This window comes from Xyrauchen texanus, chromosome 24, assembly GCF_025860055.1.
Source record: "Xyrauchen texanus isolate HMW12.3.18 chromosome 24, RBS_HiC_50CHRs, whole genome shotgun sequence".
Taxonomy (NCBI): Eukaryota; Metazoa; Chordata; class Actinopteri; order Cypriniformes; family Catostomidae; genus Xyrauchen; species Xyrauchen texanus.
The window spans coordinates 40625405-40653097 of NC_068299.1; the positions used below are offsets into that span (position 1 = coordinate 40625405).

At 39.6% G+C, this 27693-nt stretch overlaps 1 protein-coding gene across 2 annotated transcripts; it reads right to left on the reverse strand.

Moving 5' to 3' along the window:
* Positions 1-615: 615 nt before the first annotated feature.
* Positions 616-27606, reverse strand: cutc (cutC copper transporter homolog (E. coli)). Of its 2 annotated transcripts, XM_052090594.1 has the most exons (9): positions 27535-27606; positions 20533-20602; positions 20283-20342; positions 19979-20188; positions 16019-16054; positions 15766-15899; positions 4168-4195; positions 1927-2032; positions 616-1826 (listed from the first exon to the last, which is right to left on the reverse strand). In XM_052090594.1, exons 2-9 carry the CDS (start codon positions 20600-20602, stop codon positions 1715-1717), a joined length of 756 nt encoding a protein of 251 aa, XP_051946554.1. In that variant the 5' UTR covers positions 27535-27606; the 3' UTR covers positions 616-1714. The 2 variants fall into 2 exon arrangements, with proteins under 2 accessions (XP_051946554.1, XP_051946556.1); XM_052090596.1 differs by lacking the exon at positions 4168-4195.
* Positions 27607-27693: the final 87 nt, after the last annotated feature.

Genomic DNA, 27693 nt, shown 5'->3' on the forward strand with positions numbered 1-27693 from the left:
GCTCTCATAACACCCGAGCAGTGCCACAGACTGATCGACTCCATGCCACGCCGCATTGCTGCAGTAATTCAGGCAAAAGGAGCCCCAACTAAGTATTGAGTGCTGTACATGCTCATACTTTTCATGTTCATACTTTTCAGCTGGCCAACATTTCTAAAAATCCTTTTTTTGTATTGGTCTTTTTATATTCTAATTTTCGGAGATACTGATTTTGGGGTTTTTCATTAGTTGTCAGTTATAATCATCAATTAAAAGGAATGAACACTTGAAATATATCAGTCTGTGTGGAATGAATGTATACATTATCCAAGTTTCACTTTTTGAATGGAATTTCTGAAATAAATCAACTTTTTGATGATATTCTAATTATATGACCAACACCTGTATACACACACACACACACACACATATATATATATATATATATATATATACACATACATACATATACAGTGGGTACGGAAAGTAAATTTAGAAAATAAGAAAATAAGAAAATTTTTCACTCTTTGTTATATTGCAGCCATTTGCTAAAAACATTTAAGTTAATTTTTTTTCCTCATTATTGTACACACAGCACCCCATATTGACAGAAAAACACAGAATTGTTGACATTTTTGCACATTTATTAAAAAAGAAAAACTGAAATATCACATGGTCCTAAGTATTCAGACCCTTTGTTCAGTATTTAGTAGAAGCACCCTTTTGATCTAATACAGCCATGAGTCTTTTTGGGAAAGATGCAACAAGTTTTTCACATCTGGATTTGGGTATCCTCTGCCATTCCTCCTTGCAGATCCTCTCCAGGTCTGTCAGGTTGGATGGTAAACGGGACATTTCAAATCGGTCTATAATTAGCCAGTTCTCCAGGATCAAGTTGTGGCTTCTTCATAAGTGGTTTGATAACTGCCATTTTAAAGTTTCTTGGGACATGTCCTAAGCATAGCGAGGAGTTAATAAAATTAAAGGGTAACTAAACCCCTGCTCAGAGTCTGACTCCACCCACTAGCAATATTTGAAAAATGCTGGAAAAGTGGGCAGACCCCAGCGGGGATAGAGGGGACGAACCGAGGGCGGGGCTGAGCGGGGGGGGGGCATGCACCTGAGACCCGTAGTGACGGATTAATTGACAGCTGCTGTCAGACTCTAAAATGGAGAGTGACTGGAGTGACGCAAGTAGCTTTGCCACGGAGCGGTCTTTTGAAGTCGAGGACTTTTCTCCCCCACCTTCACCTGAAGTGGAGGAGGGTGAATTGTATTACTATTATGTTATTTTTATTCCTCACACGGTCGCAAGACAACATGTACATGAATCTGATGAGTTTTATCGAGTTGATGTCAATAGCGCGCGCTCTGCCCACTCTGTAGCCAACACAATTTTTGGGCTTTGTTGATTGTGCTTTTAGTTTCTGTTTGTGATTAACACTGGTTTAACAGAAAAATGCAAGATATTTAACTACAATATTCTGAAGACCCACTCACATGGAAAAACATGACAGAGACAATAATTAATTAAAAACAATTTTTGCTGGCATTTTAATTTGAGAAAGAAATTATTAACAGCAGCAGGAAAAAGATAGTGAGCTGTTGTCTACCTTATGACAGATCATATATATATATATATATATATATATATAGTAATAACCAGTCAATTCGTCTTGTAAAACTGTAGAGGGCACGTTGGTTTCCGAAGACATAATTAATGGCATTCCACATCTTATAGCGTGTTCCTTGCAATGGCGTTCAGTGTACGCACTTTAGTCACATCGGCCACTTTTACAGCATATTCTGGTACAGAGATAGAACCTCCCATATTCACATTATAATTCCTAAAGAAGAGAGCATAAACAAACAAAAAAGAAAGTCCTTACAAAGGAAACATTTCAACAAGAATCATGTATTTACTTCAGCTCTCCTTCTTTAGCTAACCTGAATTTCATAGTGGAGTCCTTGCAGGAGCGAGCAGAACAGTGGAATTCCTGAGCCCCGGAACCTTCAAGAATCCTCTGAAGATTTCGTTCTGTAATTCCTCCCCCTGCACAAAAGAAACATCATGGAGAACCAAATCTGAACTACTAAATGTGTCATTTAAACCTGAAGTGTGTAATTTTTGCACCATTAGCATCACCAAATGGAAGTGTCACAATAAACATGGTTTTCAAATTGGATCGCTTTCCAAATACATCCTCCTTCTGCCAAAGGACAAACAAATAGTTTCACCCTAAACTTACAGCGCTGGGCTCCATTCTTTATATGTGTATTATTTAGTTACCGAGAATGAATTGTTGACAATTTGGGATGATTCTGGATTGTTGCGATTTTTCAAAAATGATCTCGGAGTTGCTGTCATAGCAACAGGTCCGTAAGCACAAACCTGCCCGGAAGCAGGTTTATTTAATGTACATTAACAGGATTAGATGGCATCTTTTTAAGCAGAGCTGCTACTGGAAGACTGGGTCATGTCTAGAAAACATCAAGTTCTCATGCATGCGCAGTCTATAATGATGCTTTAGGGGTTTTTGCTCCTCACCTCATTATGAGAGAGCATCAAAACTTCAATAATATAACATGCTTACTATTATTATGGAGTGACCATTTACACCGGTTTTACATACCTACCAAACAGTGCAGCTACTTGCACTCAAATATTCTGGTGGAAATAAAGAAATTAAAGTTTACGTGTCGCCGCAATGGCTCAGTTTGTAAGAACGGATATGGTATGGATATGTATTTTCCATGTGGACAACCTGGGTTCAAATCTGCTTTTTGACCCAATTTTCCCCATCCTGTTAGGTCTCCACTCTTAATACTTTTCTTTAATACAATATAATAATAAATAAAATGAATATAAAGTTTCCTCGCAAGTTTTCCTCTCAGTGATTTGGTCAAAAAGAAGGTCAGTGTTGAGTGAATGATTTGATCTGGGTAAAATTACGGCATGCTCACGAACGGCTTTTAATTTTGAAAACATCATATATGTTAATTGTACAGTAATAAAATGGCAACGTACAGTGTGTGCTGCAGTGATGTACTTGGGGAAACAAGAATGGGCAGTGAGTGCTCCGCGTTACTGCAAATTCTGCAGCTTGCACACCTTTCCAGTCAAATCACAAAAAATGTAAAAATTCAAATAAATGTGTTCCCGCTCAAGATATACATCCACACAGGTGCTTTATTAAAATATAAAGTTCCATGTGGATAGGTTAGAACCCGGAAACTCTAGCGAAAGGTGTGAATTAGTTATCACCCAGTCAGATGCTTAACAGAAGAACTGAACCGACAGTAGCAGATGTACAGCTGAATGTAATCAAATCAAAACAGACAATTTAAAATAATCATTTACAAGCACTCCTTGTTAGTGTGTGAATCTCGTTAGCTTGTCGAGGGAGGGACCCTTCTAGACATGATCAGATATCTGTCCAGCCACTGAATCACTCTTACCATACGTTTCCACTAGCGCGTTGTGAGCAAAGTGGAGCGAGCGTTTTCAATTTATTCCTATATGAAAGCTTGCGAGGTGGATTGTGGGATAGACAGCAGCACAGAGCTAGCTGTTCCCTAGCGTTGCGAGTGCTTCCAGCAGATTTCTTCCACGTTAGTGGAAACATAGCGTTAGAAGTGCACCTTTTTGAGGGGCAATAAGAATATTTTATATACGCATCAAATAATAATTAAAATAATAATACTGTAAATATTAATATGCAGTCACACACCCCATTGGACTTGAGAGGTTCTGCTTTAGTTGTGAAGGAATTATGTACCTAATCTTTTGAGATTTTCTGTATTTTCTGGCCAAGTTACAACACTTTTAATGAGAGTTTTTATGCCATTGCCCAACCTGTATTACTATACAACTAAATTATTTATAAAGATTAGAGTAAATTAATGTTTGACATTGAAATAAAGAAAAAAATTAAACCCGTTTAAAAAAAAAAAAAACAACACAACTGAAGCAGAAAACTTTGAAAAACACAAAATTTATGTCACTGCCAATACTTTTGGCCACGGCTGTACAAACGGTTTACGTATAGTTGTTCCTGCATATTAAAGGGATGTGTCATCAAAAAATAAACATTCATATTTAAAATAAAAAAATTACACACATCTGTTTAAATGAACAGATGAATTAATTTTCTTAAGAAAAAAATAATTACAAAATTCTAAACTTACCTGGCATTATTACTATTCTGCCTTTTGCCTATTAACGAAAAGAGAGAACTTTAATTGTTGAAGAGTCTGTCAAAGCAAAAAGAATATTTTAACACAAATGAGTCAAAACAAAATCTAACCCCAATTTATTATACACATGGATATCAGAGATCTCAAAATGAGTTTGATAGTATCATGAGGAGCGTCATAATTACTTTTGGGCCCCTGACACCTTTGCACTCTGGCCCCCTTTTGCAATCCGAACAGACCTTTAAATTTTTTATTAGAAGTTATCATTACCATGAACATACATGTTTGATTATGTCATTCTGAGTTCAGTTCATTCATTCAGTAGGGACTGTTTTATAATAGAAAATGTTTACTTTCTATGTTTTAAATGTTGTTTTAAGTAATCTCTGGGAATATCAGACTATTTCCCCATACAAGAGCATTAGAATGGAACCGATTTTATACAGGTGAAAAACTGATAGCGTGGCCCATAATTCAAAGAGGTCCAGATTTTAAAGCACTTGATTTTACAGGTTTCACCAAAGATAGTTCACAATTGAATAGGCAATGTTACGAAGTTTCTATAAAACAAAATATTGCATTTTGTTATGGAATAAAGCAGTAGCCTAAACAGTTAAAATCTCTAATTAAATCCTAGTAGACATCTTCCTCTGTCATAGTTTAAGAGTCCATAAAATTTGTCAAATCATACAGTCGGTGTTACTACAGTAATGGAACACATTATATCATTTTTTTTTATATATATATTTCTTTCACGGATAGAGTTAAACACATTTTTCAGGTATTAATCTTTGAAACAAGTATATGCCATAAAATCTGTGGACATGTTGTAATTACAATTTGGGAAAGGGAGACCTCAGTCAGTCCGGATCGGTAACAGCATCTCCACCACCAATACACTGAGCACTGGGGCCCCCCAGGGCTGTGTGCTCAGTCCACTGCTGTTCATATAGTATATTTTAATATTCTAGTATGTTTTTATATATCATTCAATATTTTAGTATGTTTTTATATATCAAAATACTTATATGAGTTTCCAGGCCTTTGAGTGAGCCAGGAGAGAGCATATGAGGTTACTAAAAGTGTTGATACTGCAGAGAACACAAAGAATGGTATATAACCTTGAAAAACAAGTGTATTTCTTCAAAAACAAAAAGTGTTTCTGTTAATCAATAGTACACTGATGAGAATCCTTGGTGTGCTGGTATGTATCTTTTCAAAGATACTTTTAATCAGTTATATGAATGGTGTCTTGTTTTAATAAGCTAAATGTATTATAATTTTGCAGCTGGTGTTTTCTTTCAAATAACAATGTGTATGAACAAACAAGGCTGCCCATTGAGAGAATGTGCTGAAAATGCAGGAAAAAGATAAAAAGTATTTGATGGAGACATGGCTGTTTACGCAGATGTTTCTAGGAGTTGATGTACTCTGTCCATGAACTGTAACATGAGGTCAAGTTATGAGAGGCTACCAAAGATATATGTTTCTTTTTCTTTTTAATAGATAGACGAGGGATCTCCCACCAATATTTAATTAACAAAGGGCGTAGAACATATTGGTGGGAAAGAGACAAGGCAGTGACCTCATGCGTCAGAGACAGTGGGTAACAAGATAACAAAAAAGGTATATAACTGAGAACTTAGAAAAATGAGTCAGAACGGACAGCTGGCCGGTCTCATGTTTGTTGGTGTTCAATAAACTACAATTTTGGCATCTGGAACTCAAGACTCAAGAGTTTTCTTACAACTTAGAGAGATTCATCGCGATATTCCACGACATTCACTGTGCTGACTCACAACTGAGCAGCAATGCACATCTCCAACCACATCATCAAGTTCGCCGATGACACAACCGTGGTGGTTCTCATCAGCAAGAAAGACGAGTCAGCATACAGAGAGGCGGTGCAGCGGCTAACGGACTAGTGTACAGCCAACAACCGGTCTCTGAATGTGGACAAAACAAAACAGATGGTTGTTGACTTTAGGAGAGCACAGAGTGACCACTCTCCGCTGAACATCAACGGCTCCTCAGTGGAGATCATCAAGAGCACCAAATTCCTTGGTGTTCCACTGGCGGAGAAACTCACCTGGTGCCTCAATACCAGCTCTATTACCAAGAAAGCCCAGCAGCGTCTCTATTTTCTTCGAAGGCTGAGAAAAGCACATCTCCATACCCCCCATTCTCACTACATTCTATAGAGGGACTATTGAGAGCGTCCTGAGCAGCTGCATCACTGCCTGGTTTGGGACTTGCACGGTTTGGAACCACAAAGCCCTGCAGAGGATAGTGAGGACAGCTGAGAAGATCAGAGGTCTCTCTTCCCTTCATCAAAGACATTTACACAAAACGCTGCATCCGCAAAGCAACCAGCAACGTGGATGACCCCACACCACTCACACAAACTCTTCTACCTCCTGCCATCAGGCAAGAGGTACCGAAGCATTTGGGCCTTCGCGGCCAGACTGTGTAACAGCTTCTTCCCCCAAGCCATCAGACTCCTCAATACTCAGAGACTGGTTTGACACACACACACACCTGTACACCATCCAACTTTTGCACATGTCCAGAGTTGCACTTTAACCCTCTGGGGTCGACGGACGCACCGGTGCATCATGCTGGATTTTATAGTCATTACAGCGGAAACAACTCAAAATATTTTTGAGCATACAGATAAGTAACACATCATTAGAGACTATAAAAGGGTCTACTTTTATTTGTGTACTCACAATAACAACAAAACCTTGTGCTTTTGTAAAATAAAGAAAATAAAAACGGTGAGCTAACAGCAGTCTCTATGTTCACGAGCATATATCTGAAACACGTCACAAAAATTAACTGAAACTCTGCGAATACTTATCACACAAACATGATACTTATGTCTAAAGAAAGCATAAAATGTTTACTTTTAACAAAACAATTCAAATTTAAAACAAATATTCTCCTGCAATGTAATCTGTATGAAACAAAGCAATGTATAGTTTCTCCTGGCTCAGCTAATTATCTCTAATGTGATCACACCCAGGGGCAGAGGGCGCTATTCATACGGTAATGTGCTGAGGTGACCAATGCAAATGGTACACTCCCCCGACTCTGGCGTAAAAACAATGTACATTCACTTTTCTGCGCATTTGAAAGACAGTACGATACATAAGTGAGAAAACTCCTTGATAGTGACGAAGAGCTAAAACATTTTTGAAGAGATGAACATTTGTATTTTGAAGAGTGACTTGATCCAGCCGAGGATACAATTTTGGACGAGTAAGTCATTTAGTTTTCATTAGCTGACATGCTATTTTATATAAACATGTACATATTTTACTAGTGGGACTGTTTCCAGACTTGCCAGCCAGGATTCAGAGTATTGAAATTTGAATTATGTCCTAATAAGCAAGTTTTAGTTACATTTAAATGCTGTTTTGGCTAAATCAGGTATTCAAATTGTATGCTGTATTATATAAATATGATATGTAATATGATATAAAAATAATAAGAATGTTTAGATTATATATTAACTAGTGTTTATGCTGCCTCATTATCATCAACAAAGCTTGTGCTTGCAAATATGTGTTCAGGTTAAATGAGTAAAATGCACTTTAAATATGCCCTTATTAGAAAATCAGCATATTATAATGATTTCTGAAGTATCATGTGACACTGAAGACTGCAGTAATGATGCCAAAAATTCAGCTTTGATCACAAATTGCATTTTACAATACAGGTGAAACTCGAAAAATTAGAATATCGTGCAAAAGTTCATTAATTTCAGTAATTCAACTTAAAAGGTGAAACTAATATATTATATAGACTCATTACAAGCAAAGTAAGATATTTCAAGCCTTTATTTGATATCATTTTGATGATTATGGCTTACAGCTTATGAAAACCCCAAATTCAGAATCTCAGAAAATTAGAATATTACATGAAATCAATAAAAAAGGATTTTAAATACAGAAATGTCGGCCCTCTGAAAAGTATAATCATGCATATGTACTCAGTACTTGGTTTGGGCCCCTTTTGCATTAATTACTGCCTCAGTGTGGCGTGGCATGGATGCTATCAGCCTGTGGCACTGCTGAGGTGTTATGGAAGACCAAGATGCTTCAATAGCGGCCTTCAGCTCTTCTGCATTGTTTGGTCTCATGTCTCTCATCTTTCTCTTGGCAATGCCCCATAGATTCTCTATGGGGTTCAGGTCAGGCGAGTTTGCTGGCCAATCAAGCACAGTAATACTATGGTCATTGAACCAGGTTTTGGTACTTTTGGCAGTGTGGGCAGGTGCCAAGTCCTGCTGGAAAATGAAGTCAGCATCTCCATAAAGCTTGTCTGCTGAAGGAAGCATGAAGCTTCTAAAATGTCCCGTAGACGGCTGCGTTGACTCTGGACTTAATTAAGCACAGTGGACCAACACCAGCCGATGACATGGCTCCCCAAACCAACACAGACTGTGGAAACTTCACACTGGACTTCAAGCATCTTGGATTGTGTGCCTCTCCATTCTTCCTCCAGACTCTGGGACCTTGGTTTCCAAATGAGATGCAAAATTTGCTCTCATCAGAAAAGAGGACTTTGGACCACTGAGCAACAGACCAGTTCTTTTTTTCTTTAGCCCAGGTAAGACGCTTGACATTTGAAGCCCATGTCCAGGACCCGCCTGTGTGTGGTGGCTCTTGATGCAGTAACTCCAGCCTCAGTCCACTCCTTGTGAAGCTCCCCACACATTTGAATGGCCTTTTCCTGACAATCCTCTCCAGGCTACGGTCATCCCTGCTGCTTGTGCACCTTTTTCTTCCACACTTTTCCCTTCCACTTAACTTTCTATTAATGTGCTTTGATACAGCACTTTGAGAACATCCAACTTCTTTTGCAATTACCTTTTGAGGCTTTCCCTCCTTGTGGAGGGTGTCAATGATGGTTTTCTGCACAACTGTCAGGTCAGCAGTCTTCCCCATGATTGTGAATTCAACTGAACCAGACTGAGAGACCATTTAAAGGCTCAGGAACCCTTTGCAGGTGTTTAGCTGATTAGAGTGTGACACTTTGAGCCTACAATACTGAACCTTTTCACAATATTCTAATTTTCTGAGATTCTGAATTTGGGGTTTTCATAAGCTGTAAGCCATAATCATCAAAATTATATCAAATAAAGGCTTGAAATATCTTACTTTGCTTGTAATGAGTCTATATAATATATTAGTTTCACCTTTTAAGTTGAATTACTGAAATTAATGAACTTTTGCACGATATTCTAATTTTTCGAGTTTCACCTGTATATTCAAATAGAAAACGGTTTTCTGCTCACCAAGACTGCATTTATTTGATCCAAAATACAGTAAAAACAGTGATATTGTAGAGACTTCTTTTAAACGATAGCGTAGGTCTAAAATTAAGTAAAGTCTTTATGTAAAGAAAATGTATAGTCAGATAACTTATGAATTGATTTTGATCATTAAGTCTCCTCACATTCATTCTCTTTGTCACATTCCTCATTGATAGGTCCAGGAGAAGGGTCTTTTGTCTCCTCAGGTGTGAATTACAATCAATATTCATGTTGGTTCACGCCTCCTCCCATATGACCTTTCTAACACTAAAAGTGTCTTACAAAAGTTAAATTACTATATTGTTTTGTATGAATGAGTGATCAGGATGGTTTTCACATTTTTGTAGCAACAACTGTAGGCTACAAGATTCGGTTCTAAAAAAACTGCATAAACATTATTTTCTCAAAAATACAAACATGTACACACGTTGCTCACATGTTATTGTAGCCCAGTTTGAGCTGAATACAATGTTAATAGACATTAATGGTGTTTTTAAGTAACAAAGAAGCACAAATGTCAAGGCATGTCAAAACTTCTCCAGGGCCCAAAACACCCTCAGACCCCAGAGGGTTAATTCATTGTCACTTTACCTGGCTGCTACCTCAATAACTGCTATGTCCATAGAACACTATTTCATAGCATGTTATGTTTAGATTTGGCATTTTTAGAAAGTGTCATCTTTTTGCACTATTCATTACAAATGTGTACTGGTCGGCGCTGCACTGTCTCCTACGGTGTCTATTGTCCTGTTCCTTTTAGTAATTTACACGTTTGCTCGTGCACTTTATGTAGAAATATTATGTAGAAATATTGTTTAGTCTGTGTAGTCTCATGTAGTTCTGTGTTTGTCCTATGATGTTTTACCATGGTCCTGGAGGAACGTTGTCTCGTTTCACTGTGTACTGTACTAATTGTATATGGTTGAACGACAATAAAAACCACTTGACTTGACGCAGACATTTTTTTAACAATGCTGCTGAAAGTTGTTGATACTTAAAGATTAAAGTAAAAACATGTAGTTGCAGGTCACTGTTGAAAGTAACCTCTTTAATTCTTGTGGATTGAGGGTGATCTCACTCACTTAAAAAAATGTAATCATTCTCTCTTCTTTTTGTAAATAGTGTAAATAGTAATAATACAGAGATTGTAGGGAGGTGGGTGCCATTTTGTTTATTCTTGCCTATGTTTAGCTAGTTATGGAGCTAGGGTAAATGTATGTTTTGAGACTGAATTTGCTTTTGCAGGTAAGTTAGCATTTACTCCCATCTAACAACAGCTGGTGTGACAGCGCCAAGCATTGTTCCTCTCTCACGTTCCTGCACACCCAACCTGGAGCTTCTGACTATCAAATGTTGTCCTTTCTACCTTCCTTGAGAATTCACCTTGATCATAGTAAGTGCCATTTATATACCACCTCAGGCGGACATGGACACTGCCTTATGTGAACTATATGAGGCTCTCGTTGTGCATCAAACTCATCACCGAGACGCTGTGCTCATTGTGGTAGGGGACCAAAATGCATAGCGCCAAACTTCCACCAACACATTACCTGCCCTACTAGAGGCAGCAGGACTCTTGATCATTGTTAAACCCCATTTAAAAGGGGGATACAAAGCACAGTCTCTACCACAGTTTGGGAAATCGGACCATGTTGCCATCTTCCTCATGCCTAAATACAAACAAAGGCTGAAACAAGAAGCTCCGGTTCAGAGGGAGGTTGAGCGCTGGACGGACCAATCAGTGGCCACTCTGCAAGAAGCTCTAGATGACATAGATTGGGACATGTTCCGGCACAGCTCTGATAACATCAACGTGTTTACGGAAGCAGTCGTGGGACTGATCGGGAAACTGGTATATGATACAGTCTACAAAAATACCATCAGGATGTTTCCTCAACCAGAAGACGTGGGTGGATAACTCCCCACGTCTTCTGGTTGGGGAAACATCCCGCACCGCTGCCTATAAAGCGGGGCTCGCCACTGGGAACATGGACAACTACAAAATCGCGTCTTACAACACGCAGAGTGGTAAGGGAGGCACTACGGGAAGAAATTGGAGTCACAGTTTCAACAGGGTGGCTCCAGAAGCATGTGGCAGGTACTGAGAATGATAACAGGCTGTAGTATTATACATGCAGAAGAATTGAAACGACATGATTTGAATCTAGAAAAAAACCCAACCTTTGCAATCCTGGAATTCTTCACAGTCATAAATTAAGCGGCCCAGGCGTCAACATTGCTCAGAAAGGCCCCTCAGCATGACCTTCTGAACTTCCACACTGAGTTAAAGCAGACTTCTCTTTGAAAGGTTTCCAAAAGACTCAGATCACGTGACATTGTGATCATTGTTCAGCAAACAGCATCTTAAAAAGGACATTCCTTAATCCAGAAACATCTCACACAGTCACAGTACTTTACCTATTTAACCTTCTAAAATGTACAGAATGCATTTAAATCCATGATTTATACAAAACCTAGGCTTGCTAGGTAATTCTGACAATTGCTTTGAACTGTGGCAACTTGTATAACTGACAAATTAATGATCATAGCCTGATATACCTCTTTAAAATGTGTGTAATGTTTTATCCATGTTGAATAACCAATGAATTAACCAGTATGATTTGTAACCAGGGATTTTCATGTTTTGTTACCTACACATACAATATTAATGAAAGAATGTCAAGTTTAGTATGCAAACGCTCGCTTGGTTACATAGAAGCATTACGAATATAATTTCTCTTTTACCATTTTCAAGATATAAAAGTTCATGTTTAAATATGCATTATTTTGAGCGGGAGATTTGTAAGAATCCGAAAACAAAGGGCTATATATATCAACTGTTGGAGCAGACAGCCCAGTTGACCATGTGACTGAAAAGTCACTTCTGATTGGCGCGGGATACCTTTGGGGATGCGGTCAATTTCAGTTGAAATGTTTCCAAACAGGAAGAACACGCTCTTTTCAGTCTCTCCTCTTCCGTCGTCGTCTCTCGTCTGGTCTCTCCTGCTCTTCCGACTGCTTAGTCTTTGCTCAGACTCTTCCCTCGTGGTCTTCTCTGGATCTCGTCGGAACCAGATCCATGCCATGTGAGGTCCAAGGAAGCTTGGGACTCAAAGTCCCGAGAAAGCCTCTCACTCTCTATGGTCCATGGAGAAGGCCTCGCTTCAAAGCCAACCTCATCATTCATACGGACAATAACTCCAACAATGGCTGAACAATTTTTACACTTGCTTCGAGGCTGCAGTTTACTGCGTTAATGATGCTGACAGCGCCAATAGTGATTGGCTGCTTGTATGCGGAGAGCATTAACACTGGAAATGCATTCATCGTCACAGAGTGCGACTTGAGAAAGGCTTTCCGGAGAGTGAACATCAGGAAGGCAGCAGGACCAGATAGATTCTCAGGTCAGGTCCTCAGAGCCTGTTAACACCAGCTAGCACCGGTGTTCGCAGAGATATTCAACAACTCCCTGCCTTAATGACTATCGCCCTGTAGCACTGACCTCAATTGTGATTAAGTGCTTTGAAAGACTGGTCAGAGACTTCATCACCTCCTCACTACCTGACACCCTGGATCCCTTACAGTTCGCTTACTGTCCAAATCGCTCAACGAATGATGCCATCACACATCTCCTCACACAGTCCTAGAACATCTGGACAAGAGGAAGGGAAAATATGTTAAAATGCTGTTTGTTGATTACAGTTTAGCGTTTAATACTATAATTCCCTCAAAACTCACCACGAAGTTGGAGAACCTAAAATTTAGCCCACCTCTGCATCAGTGGATCTCCAACTTCCAGACTGACCTCAAGCAGTAAGGATGGGCAGACATGTCTCACCCCCCCCCCTCTCCCTCAGCACTGGAGCCCCCGGTGTGTGTTCCAAGACCCCTACTGTACTCATTTTACACTTATGACTGTGTGGCCACTTCCAACTACACCACCATTGTCAAGTTTGCTGACGACACTGTTGTGGTGGGCCTGATCTCTGATAATGACGAGAGGGCCTATCTACAGGAGATAAAAAGGACTGGTTCCAGGAGAACAATCGCTTTTTGAATGCCAGCAAGACAAAGGAGCAGTTAGTGAACTTCAGCACAGAGGAACTACCACCCCATTATGATCAACGGGGCCACAGTGGCGAGAGTGGACCGTTTCCTTTACCTTGGTATAAACATCTCACATGATCTGTCATGGTCCTGTCACATTAACACTGTAGTGATGAAGGCCTGTCAGCATCTTTACCACCTCAGGAGCTTAAAAGGACTTTAAACTGCCCTCTATGGTGCTAAAAAACTTTTACACCTGCACCATTGAGAGCATCCTGACAGGAAACATCACAGCCTGGTTTGGAAACTGCACAAAACAGGATAGACTGGCTCTACAAAGAGTGGTGTGATCAGCTGAGCGCATCACCCACATCAAACACATGAAGTCCATCTACAGAAATTATGCTGGACCAAAGCCAGGAAAATCATGAAAGACCTCAGCCATCCTAATAATGGACTCTTCTCTTTATTGCGGTCAGGGAAACGCTTCCGCTCCCAAAATGGCCAAAGCGGAGAGAATGAGGTTAAATGGCAATTTTTTAATTGTTTTAATTGTGGCACTCACTCACTCACTCTCACACACACACACACTGTGGGGAGAAAAGTTGTATCAAGAATTTCACTACATGTCGTACGGTGTATAGTTATGTATGACACAAATAAAACTTGAAACTAGTATTTACCTTTTGTTTGTTGTTTTGGCCTTGCCCCCTCCTGAAGCCTTTTGAGACTTCCATTTTCTGTTTCTTTGATAAATAAAAGTATTCATTTATTTTTAAATGTTCACTGATTTTTGAGTGCCTGGGTGAGAGTAGGAAACCCCAATCTTTTTGTTACTCCTCCCCAAACCTAGACTGGTGTGCATCGTAACAAACCGCACAAAGACAAAATTAGTGATTGAGTTGGCCCACTCACATCCTATGACCGGGCACCTAGGGGCCAAAAATATGGTCCAACGGCTGACGGACCGGTTCCACTGGCCTAAAACTGATGCTGAAGTTCACAGGTTCAGTTGAAGTTGTCCGGTCTGCCAGCATACCGCTCCATAATGGCCACCACCTAAGCTCCTTTTCCCACTGCCAGTCATGGAGGTGCCCATCGAGAGGAGAGGCATAGACCTTGTGGGGTTGCTGCCAAAGTCCACTCAGGGACATGAGCACATCTTGGTGATTGTCAACTACACTACCCGGTATCTGGAAGCCACTCCCCTCCGCAAAGCCAAGTTGGCCCCACCAAATGGATGGACTGGTGGAACACTTTTACCAGACCCTAAAGGAGATGCTGTATTCACAGCAAAATCCCCAGTGTTAAATTAACACTCTTGGTGTCCCACAAGTCCACTCTACAGGAGTTTAAAAACTAACACTGAGCAGTGTTGAATTTACTGTGTTGTGTTGAATTGGCCAAACAGTTAATAAGATCAAGCAGTACACCCTCTGAGTGATGATTGATTATTACTGATGACACCTGCTGTTAACAAGCAGAGTCTACTGGAGGAAAGAGGGAGGAACAAGAACTGAAAATGAGAACAAACCAGCAGACACCACAACAATTGAATCTGATGTACATCAACTGCAAATAAAATAGATGGAAAACAATCTCTTAATATGTTGTGTGAGGATGCTTAAGAAATGTGGGTTAATTTGTTCTTCATATGTGTGCAAAAAAGTTCTATATTAAGAATTAATAGAAGTTTGTCTCTATTTAAGGTTTCTAATGTCATTTTGTTTAGTTTGAAGTCATAATTTTGGTGATTAGTGTTTACTTTGGTTAGGCACTTAAACTATGTATAATCTTACAACTGTAAGTGCATTGCATTGGAGAGAGAATGTTTGGTTGAGTTCAAGTATCTCTTATTAAGACTTGAAAAACAAGGGAGAGGATCAATCACATCGTTCCTGTGGTGAAGGAACACATGGTGGAGGCCCAGTGAGACCTACAGAGAATCTATAACAGCACCTCAGGCGTGCAAGTTCCTCACAGTGTGTTCCACACTGGAGTGTCTCACTGTGTTTGTCTCACGTTTTATTGATTGTACATCTGGAGCTATTGCTGACTGCCCCCTGCTGACTGTGACTCACAAAAACTTGAAGGTGGTACTTGAAGCTTCAATTGCAATGTTAGTAAGAAAATACCTAAATTTACATACAGTCAGGAAGGGATGCACAATATTTGAATCTATTATACTACTACTTAGTTGCTTGGAAGAGATGGTGTCTCACCTGTTCCACCAATCGTTTAACAACAGGTAAACCTTCTAGTGCAGAGCTGTCACAACCACTGGTCAAAATCCTCTCAAAGCCCAGGGAGACCAGAGCTTCTAAGGCAACCACTGGATCATGGACCATATCAAAAGCTGCAATAAAAGGCAGAAAGGGGACTCTTTAAACATTAGAATTTACAGTTTTCAAGAGTTATACCATTTAGAAAGTGGCCTTGTATTTATAAAAAATAATCAATACAATTTTAGTTTACCTCTGTGAAAAGTAACTGGTAGAGGTCGACAAGCCGCTACAGAGAAAATACAGAGAAAAAAGTTTTTTTAGTCTATTTTGTTGTCTTTAGTATATAACCTAGGGCTGGGCGATAAAACATATCGATATATATCACGATAAAGAAAATCCACGATAAGTGTTGAGGAATTTCCGATATTTACTGCGCGTCACAAGCAGTTCGGCTTTCTCAGGCTGCGTTTCCACTGGGGCGGACGAAATCCACTCAAAAGGCGCTCACAGCGCTAGGAGAGAGCTTGCTCGGCACCGCTGCCAATCCTACGATCCACCTTGCGAGCATGACGCTCGGCTTTCATAGGAATTAATTGAAAACGCTCTCAGCTTCGCTCACAACGAGCCAGTGATAACGTAGGGTCAGACTGGATGAACTTGCTAATGCTAGCTGCCTTGCTAACAATTAGGTTACGTTTTGATTCCATCCGCACCAAAAGATTTCATGACTCTAGTGAAGAGCGCAACAAAACAACAGTGATGTGGACAACAGATCTGATCTGATCTTTCTGCGCTGTATTCTTGAATACTGTTCCCTAGCAACAAACATGCATAATTTCTACCCTGTCCCGCTCTGCACGTGTTGCCTCTTTTCCCTGCATGTGTGTAGAAATGAAGCGCCGCATGAGTTAATGTGGTTTCAAAGCACCTTTTAGACCATAACGTTTTTCCCTTCTAAATGTATCTTTATTAATCAGCATGTTACGAGCCTTTAATAATAAACAAATCGATTTCTGTTGAAATTTTGTGAAAATTAATTAGATGTCTGGAATGGATAAGGAAAGAATAAAATTACAAGTTTAAAATTACTAGTCTCTCACTTTAATGAAAATATACAAATGTTTTTTAAATAAAATGTTTTTAAAAAATTCTAAATTTTCTCTCCGGACACCCTGAACCCACATTCAGCGTCATTCCACAGTCACAAGGGCTTCTATGTCCCATACTTGGGTATCTGAATCTAAAGAAATATAAAAAATATTTCATTTTAATGTAAAAATATTCCAACAAATACTGGACTGCTGGCACTATGCTTCAGAACAAACAGATGATGAACGGTAAAAGACGGTAAAATTGGTAAAAGATCCTGCAGACCCCACAGCTTTGGCTGTCTCTGGACCCTCTGTGCAGTTTTGTAGAGACTATTTTGACTGTTTAGGATCAATTTATTTTCTTCCGTCAACTTTTTAAAAAAAAAAAAAAAAAAAAAAAAAAGAAAGTGCAATGTGTAAATGTATATTGTGATAAATATCGATATTGAACAATATGAAAAGACTATCGTGATAACAATTTTGGCCATATTGCCCAGCCCTTATATTATCAGAACTTGTTCTACTGATTCACTACAAAGAACTGGCTAATAAGAGTCATTCATTCACAATTTATGGGTTGCGCAGTATTCTTTGTTGTGTGCAGTAAGGACAACACAACAAAAACACGCTTAATTAAGCAGTACAGAGGATTGTCTCACCTAGTTGGTTTAAGTGGCTCTGTGTAATTTAAGTTTAATGAGTTATGAATAGGACGTTCTGAGATTTGGTAACTATGGCGGGAAATTATTGCATATGACTGTCTATGAGGAACTGAAAACCAGTCTCATCTTTGCAACACTGACATTTAATGTCATGATTAGGCAACAGTAATCGTTTTTATATTAAATGCTTAAAACAAAAAATGTAGCTTAGCAGCAAGATTTGAACCAATAAGAATGAAGCAAACAAGTATTATGGGGAGTTTATCACACAAGTGTCAGGGACACTAGAATAGGATTCATAGGTGTTGAGACACCAATTGTACAATAGAGTCCGATGTAGAATTTATAAAACAAGTGAAATACCACTGATGAAATAAAGTCGCACCCTCATTACTCTAGTTCCAAATTAAAGCATGCTTCACATGAAAATATTGTTTAAAGCATTTATATAAAGTTAACTTTTAATATAATCTATATAATACAATGCCCATCAAATACTCCGATGCACAGGTAGATGTCTAAACCTGCTGTGCATTACTGCCTGCCACACCTCCACCAGTGTCTTCAGGATGTTTCGCCCCATTACTCCCAGAACATCTCCTGATAATGTGGCGGTGATCAGGGACATCTCCCTGCCACCCACCACAGCTGGACACCGGATCCTTTTGATTGCCTTTCTTTCTTACTTTCCAATCAAGACATTCCTCCTTCCTCGTCGAGACACATGAGCAGACCTACCCTACGTCTAAAGCCTCTTCTCTGTTAGAAAACCCCTCATTCGTCTATTTCACACCTTCAGCTTGTTCAAAACGCTGCGGCTAGTCTCCTCATGGGGAAATGCAAATTTGAGCAGATCACACCGGTTTTAAAACTAAACTTAAAACGTATCTATTTTAACATTCGTTGACCATTTTTCTTTTTATCTTTGTAAGTTCATTGTTATTACATGTCTTGATTGTTGTCTATTTACTTATTGTGCAGCACTTTGGTCAACTTCGGTTGTTTTTAAATGTGCAATATAAATAAACCTTTGATGTTCCAATAAACCCTCGACACCTGACCTCCACAGGTTAAGTGGCAGCCCTCCATCCAGTTTCCCTGCACTCGATGGACAGATCAGCATAATTTAGCTTCTACCTCTCATAGGTTGCCTCCAGTCCCTCTTCCCTTGGGACAGTAAGTTCAATCATTATGATTGACTATGTCAGGCCTCGAGGTAATGGCGATCTCAGAAGGAAATTTTAGCTGCATTTGTTGGCCTTTATTCTACACACCTCAAGGATCTGCCGCCACCTGTACCATCCTTGTGCCAAGGCAGTCTTGCTCCTAGCCAACATGTGCTGCAGATTTGCTCTTGGGGTCTCGCAGAGGTGACAACTCTCATCTTTACCAATACAATGCCCATCTATAATAATTTACTTTAAAATATTAAAAGCTTAATCACTTGGGAGCCTGGGTAGCTCAGCGAGTGTTGACTATGACTACCACCCCTAGAGTTGCGAGTTCAAATCCAGAGCGTGTTAAGTTACTCCAGCCACGTCTCCCAAGCAACCAAATTGGCCCGGTTGCTAGGGAGGGTTGAGTCACATGGGGTAAACTCCTCATGGTCTCAATTAAGGGGGTTCTTGCTCTCAATGGGGTGCGTGGTAAGTTGTGCATGGAACGCGTAGAGTATTATGAGCCTCCACATGCGGAGTCTCCACGTTATAATGCACAATGAGTTAAGTGATAAGATGTGTGGATTGGCGGTCTCAGAAGTGGAGGAAACTGGAGGAATTCACTTCACAATAGGCCTAATATTGCCCCAGAATAACATGAACATACAGTATTTCACGGTTCAAGCTCAAAAGCTTGTTGTTAAACCAAATACGTCATTATTGCTTTTCATGTAGCAAGAAAGAAGGTCAAAATACATCTTATGCATACAATCTTTTAATATTCCATGTGCTTAATTTCGGTCGTAATTATCATAATTTTATAATTAAAGCTAAAGTATGTAAAATTTTTATGTTAAAATCAGTACCTATCTGCATATGCGGTCTGGGTAGGGCATAAACTCCCTAGGTGGCACCATATTACCCCCACATTATACATCAGTCAAGGAACAAGGACGATCGCATTGCGGCTCACACCACATCAGATTATCACCTCGCGCCAATGTGGATGCAGGGAGACAAACAAATCAACACTGTTTGTTGTCATATTGTACTTTGACACACTACCACGGTTTATGCAGCAAATGTAATGTTCATCTATAGAGAAATTATCCATGTTTACATTGACCCCTGCTTCATCTTTACAAGCTATTTTTTATTCAGTATTGACACAGGTCATGGCAAGATGATACAAATCATCATTAGCCATTCGATTATTTATTAAAATCCCTACTTCAGAGACCTTTAGTCTCTAATACCAAAATCTTTCAAAGGTTTTTGAAGAGTGTCAGTCAGATTTTACCCAGAAGTTCCATGCAGAGCGCGGTATCCACACGTCCATCTTCTGTCAGTGCTCCAAAAACCAGCCCATCTGCTCTGTGATTCTTCATCTGTTCAATGTCCCTCTTTATAACCTCCACCTCCCAGTCTGAGTACAGGAAGTCCCCGCCACGGGGGCGAATCATCACATACACTGGAATACGCACATTCTCTTTGACCACCTGCAACAGACCTACAGGCAGAACAAGAAAACTGGAAACATGCAGACATTTGGCCATATTGGGCTGTTAAAAAACACATTTATTAAAGTTTGAATGTGTAGTGACCAGTGCTGGGCGTTGTCCCTCCCTCCAGCAGATTAGAGCACAGCTCAATACGACCAGCACCTGCAGAAAAAACATAGAACCTTATCTCCTCAAAAAGAGTTACAAACCATTTAACAAATATTTACCACCCTGCAATGCCCAATGCAATTTATACAGTATATGTGGGTGACACATGCTAAAATCAGAAAATAAGTTTTATAATTTGTATACTATATTGAAGTTGTATTTAAGAATGTGCATGAATTTGTACCTCCCCTTTCTGCATTTATGGCTGACTCAACGGAGTCTACACACACCTCCAACAGGAAGCCGTCTGACATCTGAATGACATAAGAGATAATCAATCATACACATGATGGCATTGCAATACATTTCAATACCACATAGAAATACAACTTGGACTTAGACCTGGCAGTCACCAATATAATGCATATAGGCATTATATTGGCGACTGCCAGGTGTAAGTCTAAGTTGTATTTCTTTGTGGTATTGAATTTTATTATGATGCCATCATAATTATATTACATAACAGTGTATGGACACCGAAACACCACACCCATGTGTGCTTGTTGTACATTTCATTTTAAAACCATAGGCATTAATAGAGAATTAGGCATCCCTTTGCTGCTCCCTCAGCTTCCACTCTTCTGGGAAAGCTTTCCACTTATGTTGTAAGCAGTGGTGAAAAGAGTATTGATTTTTTTACTTAAGTAAAGGCACTGCTACTGAAGAAATAATTCACCTGAGTACAAGTAGAATTGCTAAGAAATATTATGAATCATTTAAGAGTAAACGAGTAGTTTGCAGAAAAACTACTCAATTACATTACAAGTTACTTTATGAAAATTATATTTATATACACATACACACATACATATACACATTATAATATCTATATATCTATATATACACACATATATATATATATATATATATATATATATATATATATATATATATACACACATACACACACACACACATACATATACACACACAGGAGCTGGTCATATAATTACAATAACATCAAAAAGTTGAGTTATTTCAGTAATTCCATTCAAAAAGTGAAACTTGGATAATGTATACATTCATTCCACACAGACTGATATATTTCAATAGTTCATTCCTTTTAATTTTGATGATTATAACTGACAACTAATGAAAAACCCCAAAATCAGTATCTCAGAAAATTTGAATACTGTGAAAAGGTTCAATATTGAAGACACCGGGTGCCACACTCTAATCAGCTAATTAACTCAAAACACCTGCAAAGGCCTTTAAATGGTCTATCAGTCTAGTTCTGTAGGCTACACAATCATGGGGAAGACTGCTGACTTGACAGCTGTCCAAAAGACGACCATTGACACCTTGCACAAGGAGGGCAAGACACAAAAGGTCATTGCTAAAGAGGCTGGCTGTTCACAGAGCTCTGTGTCCAAGCACATTAACAGAGGCGCGAAGGGAAGGAAAAGATGTGGTAGAAAAAAAAAGTGTACAAGCAATAGGGACAACCGCATCCTGGAGAGGATTGTGAAACAAAACCCATTCAAAAATGTGGGGGAGATTCACAAAGAATGGACTGCAGCCGGAGTGCTTCAAGAACCACCACGCACAGACGTATGCAAGACATGGGTTTCAGCTGTCGCATTCCTTGTGTCAAGCCACTCTTGAACAAGACACAGTGTCAGTAGCGTCTCGCCTGGGCTAAAGACAAAAAGGACTGGACTGCTGCTGAGTGGTCCAAAGTTATGTTCTCTGATGAAAGTAAATTTTGCATTTCCTTTGGAAATCAAGGTCCCAGAGTCTGGAGGAAGAGAGGAGAGGCACAGAATCCAAGTTGCTTGAAGTCCAGTGTAAAGTTTCCAGAGTCAGTGATGGTTTGGGGTGCCATGTCATCTGCTAGTGTTGATCCACTGTGTTTTCTGAGGTCCAAGGTCAACGCAGCCATCTACCAGGAAGTTTTAGAGCACTTCATGTTTCCTGCTGCTGACCAACTTTATGGAGATGCAGATTTCATTTTCCAACAGGACTTGGCACCTGCACACAGTGCCAAAGCTACCAGTGCCTGGTTTAAGGACCATGGTATCCCTGTTCTTAATTGGCCAGCAAACTCGCCTGACCTTAACCCTATAGAAAATCTATGGGGTATTGTGAAGAGGAAGATGCGATACGCCAGACCCAACAATGCAGAAGAGCTGAAGGCCACTATCAGAGCAACCTGGGCTCTCATAACACCAGAGCAGTGCCCCAGACTGATCGAATCCATGCCACGCCGCATTGCTGCAGTAATTCAGGCAAAAGGAGCCCCAACTAAGTATTGAGTGCTGTACATGCTCATACTTTTCAGTTGGCCAACATTTCTAAAAATCATTTTTGTATTGTCTTAAGTAATATTCTAATTTCCGGAGATACTGAATTTGGGATTTTCATTAGTTGTCAGTTTTAATCATCACAATTAAATGAAATAAACATTTGAAATATATCAGTCTGTGTGTAATGAATGAATATAATATCCAAGTTTCACTTTTTGTTCTTGAAAGAAACGTCAAGGTTACTGTTGTAACCTCCGTTCCCTGATGGAGGGAACAAGACGTTGTGTTGAAGAAGCGACACTAGGGGTCTGTCGAGAGCCTCGTGCATCTCTGAACTTGACGTATCGGAGGAGGAGTTCTTTCCAAACTCCTATTCTTTCAGGGGGAAAAGAACCCGCAGAGACCACCACCTGCCCAGTCTGGGGGGAGGTAAAGAGTGGTGACATACGTCACTTGGGTTTTCAGGCCACATGTGGGAATGGCGCGGTGGTAGATCCTACCTGCTGCGAGGGAGGAGTTGCTACAACATGGCGACCGGGGGGCTACGGGGACTGCCCAAGGGAGACGCGGGCCACCCGTAGGGGGACCGCAACATGGAAAATACACAAAGGGGGATTAATCCACACAGGGACCTGTTCTGTTGAGCACCTATTCCAGTACAGAGTAGTTTCAGTACCCGTAGTGGGTCTGGTCAGGGAATTCCTCTGCTGAATTCCCAGACTAGAGGGCTAGGGAGGAGTCATCCAGGGAGCCAAGTTAGAGGGGTGTCCTAGGATAAGAGCGCATGTGATCGCCTCAGTGGAGGGGAAAGGCACTAGGTGCAAGCAGTACACCCCGTCAGTTGTTCTGCGTTACCGAGTTCTACCGGCTCAGACCTGAGAAAACACAAGATGAGACCGATTCAACTTTCGTTGATGTAAAAGCATGTTCCACCGCCTCTCGTTTTCCCCGTTAACTCCGCGATGCGATCCGCTCTGAACAGCTGAAATGGGCTGGCAGGGAACGGAGGTTACATCCGTAACCTAGACAATCACAGCCATGGAGGCGAAGTTCTCTGAGATGGTTACAAGAGTGGGGGATGTAAAGACATGGATCGATTATCTGGAGTCATCGGAGAGGGAATTATCTGCTAAACTGCTAGCAGGAGAAGTTGGAGAACATTGAGAACCGTAGCCGGAAGATAAACGTCCATATTGTTGGAATTCCTTAGGCAGAAGAGGGTCGGATATGGTGAAATTCCTGGTTAGGCTCCTTCTGAATCTGCTTGACATAACAGGCCATAAGCTGGAAAACAAGCTCACAAGGTTCTGGCATGGAGATCCGCGGGAGGAGGCAGGCCCCGATCAATTCTGGGCAAATTTCTGAGATCACCCAATAAAGATCTTGTGTTACTCAAGGCGAGGATTAAAGGAAGGCTTTCTTGGAAAAACCAAAGCATTTTCTTGTTCCCAGACTTTGCAAATTTGACAAGAGAGAAAAGTGATCGATTCAACAAATGCAAGAAACTCTTACATCAATGAAAGGTTGCTTTTCCACTGATATTCCAGGCCAAATTGAGAATAGATGCCAAGGAGGGCCGTAAAACATTCACATGTCCACAGCAAGCGATGTCCATCATAAAATCAATGGAATAAGGCATTTTGTGTTACTCGCGTTGCAGCCGAATGAATCGGCTCACTGATTGTTAACTTGACCATTTTAGGAGATTGACTGTTTTTGGAGTTTATTTTGCAGATTGGCACACCTTTGGGACAGTTTTGTGGATGAATCTACATGCGTTTGTTCCATCTATTGGCTGGAGTTTTTTATAGATTACATTTTGCTGTGTAATTCTGGCTCACAAAATTTGTATAGAAACACTGGGCTTGAGCAATCTGATGGCAAAGTTGCCGCAGGGGTCTTCGTAGGCGTACATGGACTATTTGAGTTTGGAGGGATGGATGGCGCTGTTGTGCACAGGGTTAATGCGCATGTTTTTCTTTTTTTGTTTTGTTCTGGGGGATGTTCTTGATTGATTGTTGCAAAAATGTGGAAAGTGGTCTTTAGTCTTTTATTTTTTACACAAAATCCATTTATTTTTATGTCAAAATGTTAATATGAGTGGATTGTCTCTCTTCATGTGGAATGTGAATGGGTTTGAGCACCCCATAAAAAGGAAAGTTATTTCTCCTCTTAAACGTAAGAAATATGATAGTGTTTCTTCAAGAAACGTATCTTTCCCAGCAGGAAGCTGAAAAATTTGGAAACATATGGGGGTAGAAAGGTTTTCTTTACTGCTGCTCAAATAAGAGCAGGGGAGTCATCGATAAGAAAACATCTACTATTCAAATGTCTATTTATGCACCTAAGGTTGATAAGAGCTTTTTTATATATCTTGAAGGGAAGTTGCAAGCCCCTGGCACCCCTCATGATATATTAATGGGAGGAGACTTGAATCTATTGATGGATTCAGTCCTTGAACATAGTGAAGCAAAAGTGTGTAAGCCCCCTAGAGCAACACTGACACTTCACAGGATGTGTAAAAATCTTAGTCTTACAGATATTTGGACACTTTTGAACCCATCTAGCAAGGGCTATACATTTTTTTCATCAGTCCATAAGATTTATTCTAGAATAGAATTGATTGCTCAATTGGAAACATCTTAGTCTTAGATCACACCCTGGTAAGTTTAGAAGTGTTGCCACATATAGTTGCTGCTTTATTGTATCCCTTTTGCAAAATCCTGATTTCCAACAAATGTTAAAGGCTGGGGGAAGCTTTTGGCTAGATATATAAAGCATAGAGTCTTTTTCTACCATTCCCTCTGTGAAATCTGCTGGTGGTAAAATATTTACCTCAGTCATTGATATTAATAATGCTTTTAAACAATTATATATTGATCTCTATAGTTCCACGTCTTCGTCTACTGATGAAGATATTAGAAACTTTGTGGAACCATTAGAACTCCCTAAACTGATGACTGAGCAAAATATAGGCAAGGCTCTGGGGCCAAAATGTTTCACAAAAGATCCAAGCAAGTATAAGAGTTACCGTCCAATTTCCCTGATCCAACTAGATGTAAAAATATTGTCCAAAATTTTGGCTAACCTTGATTAAGTTATGACATCTCTTATACATATAGATCAGGTGCGGTTTATTTGGGGCTGCAGCTCTTCTGATAACATTTATTAATTTCATCAATATCATGTGTTCAGTGGCGAAAGATCAGACTCCGGACGCTACCATCTCACTTGATGCCGAAAAGGCGTTTGATGTGGTAGAATGGGTTTACCTTTTTAAGATTTTGGAAATATATGGGTTCGGGAATACTTTTATTGGATGGATTAAGTTACTTTATAGACACCTGGAAGTGGCGGAACAAACAAATTGATTAATTTTACATTTTCATCTGGATGAGGCACCTGGTAGGGTTGCCCTCCTTCCCAATTATTGTTCTGTCTTGCCCTAGAACCATTAGCAGCCACAATATGAAAGGAAGATGGTTTTCTAGGGGTGTTGGTGGGAGGTACGGCGCATAAGCTTTTGCTTTACGCAGATTATAGTTTATTATTTGTCTCCGACTTCAATAGACCTATGGCTTTCCTTCACAGAATTATTAATTATTTTTCTAAATTGTCAGGACACGGAATCAATTGGTCTAAATCCAAAGCTTTGGCTCTGGCAGCATACTGCCTGGTAACGGCTTTCCAGTCGGGCACCCTCCAGAGGCCCAAACAAGGCATTAAGTATTTGGCCATTTTATTCCCAGCAAAATTGTCTGATTTAGTTAGTTAATTTTGACCCCTTTAATAAAAAGTTGAGTGATGTGGGCAGGTGGGCTTCATTACATTTATCTATATTTGGGTAGGTTAATTTTATTAAAATGAATTGTATTCCAAAATTCAACTACCAGCTACAATCTCTCCATGTAGATGTCCCCCTCTCTTATTTAAAGCAATTTGATAGCATCGCGATGTCCTTCATTTAGAATGGTAAGCGTCCCAGATTACATTTCAATAAATGACATAGGCCGATTGACATAGGTGGGCTAGGCCTACCAAAGATTTTGTTTTATTATTATGCATTTGGTTGCTTCCACCTGAGAAAGCCCCTCCCTGGTTTTGTATTGAACAGGAAGTGCTTGTCCCTATTTTGCCATTGCAAAGCCTTTCTTTTAAACTAACTAATAACCCTGTTATCTCGCATTTGCAAGCGGTATGAACAAAAGTGTCCAGAGTGTTTAATACAGACATTTATTTAAATGTTGCCTCGAGCATATGGCTGAACCCAAAATTATGTATCAAGTCCCCTTTCTGCTGGTCAGATTGGATTGTGAGGAAGGTTAATACGCTCTGTGACCTATATGAGAGTGATGTGTTGAGATCCTTTAAAAATATGGTTCAACATTTAAGGATTCACTAGGATTTTAAATTCAGATAATTTGATTCCATATTTTGTCATGTTTATTTAACCTGGAATCAATAAAAATTGTTTACAACAACAAAAAATTACTTCTGTTAATCTAGGCCAATGATCAATTATGCCTTTGTAAAAATTGCCAAATATCAGCAGATTCCGCATGATATATTGGTCTATCACAAACACAATCAAATAAATTCCCTGTTCTTCTTGGAGTAAACGGGTAGGTATAATGTTATTGTGTATTGGTAAATAATCCAAATGTGATACTACGCTACTTGTTCATATTGAACATGAGATCAATATACAAGTTCTCGTCCGTGCGGTATGTATGCAACATGTATCGCTTTGATTTAGATTTTATAAATTTTTTTCTTAAACCCAACATAAACACTTATCATATAAACATATTATAATTGTTTTTAAAACCGAATGATATTGCGAGAATTTTCATTTGTGCATTACGTTTTAATAGGCTCTATAAACATGACTGGTTAAACACTTTAACGCACAAAAGACATGATCTGTTTTTGTTTGTTACCTCGTTAAAACTTCACATCAGCGTCCACGGATGGCTGTTAAAAAAAAAAAAAAATTGCTTCTTCGGATTTATGGCGGTTGGCAATCCAGCTTTGGGTGCATTTCCGCCATCTACTGGGATGAAGTGAAGCGTTGTTGTAGACTAGAAAAAAAAAAACCC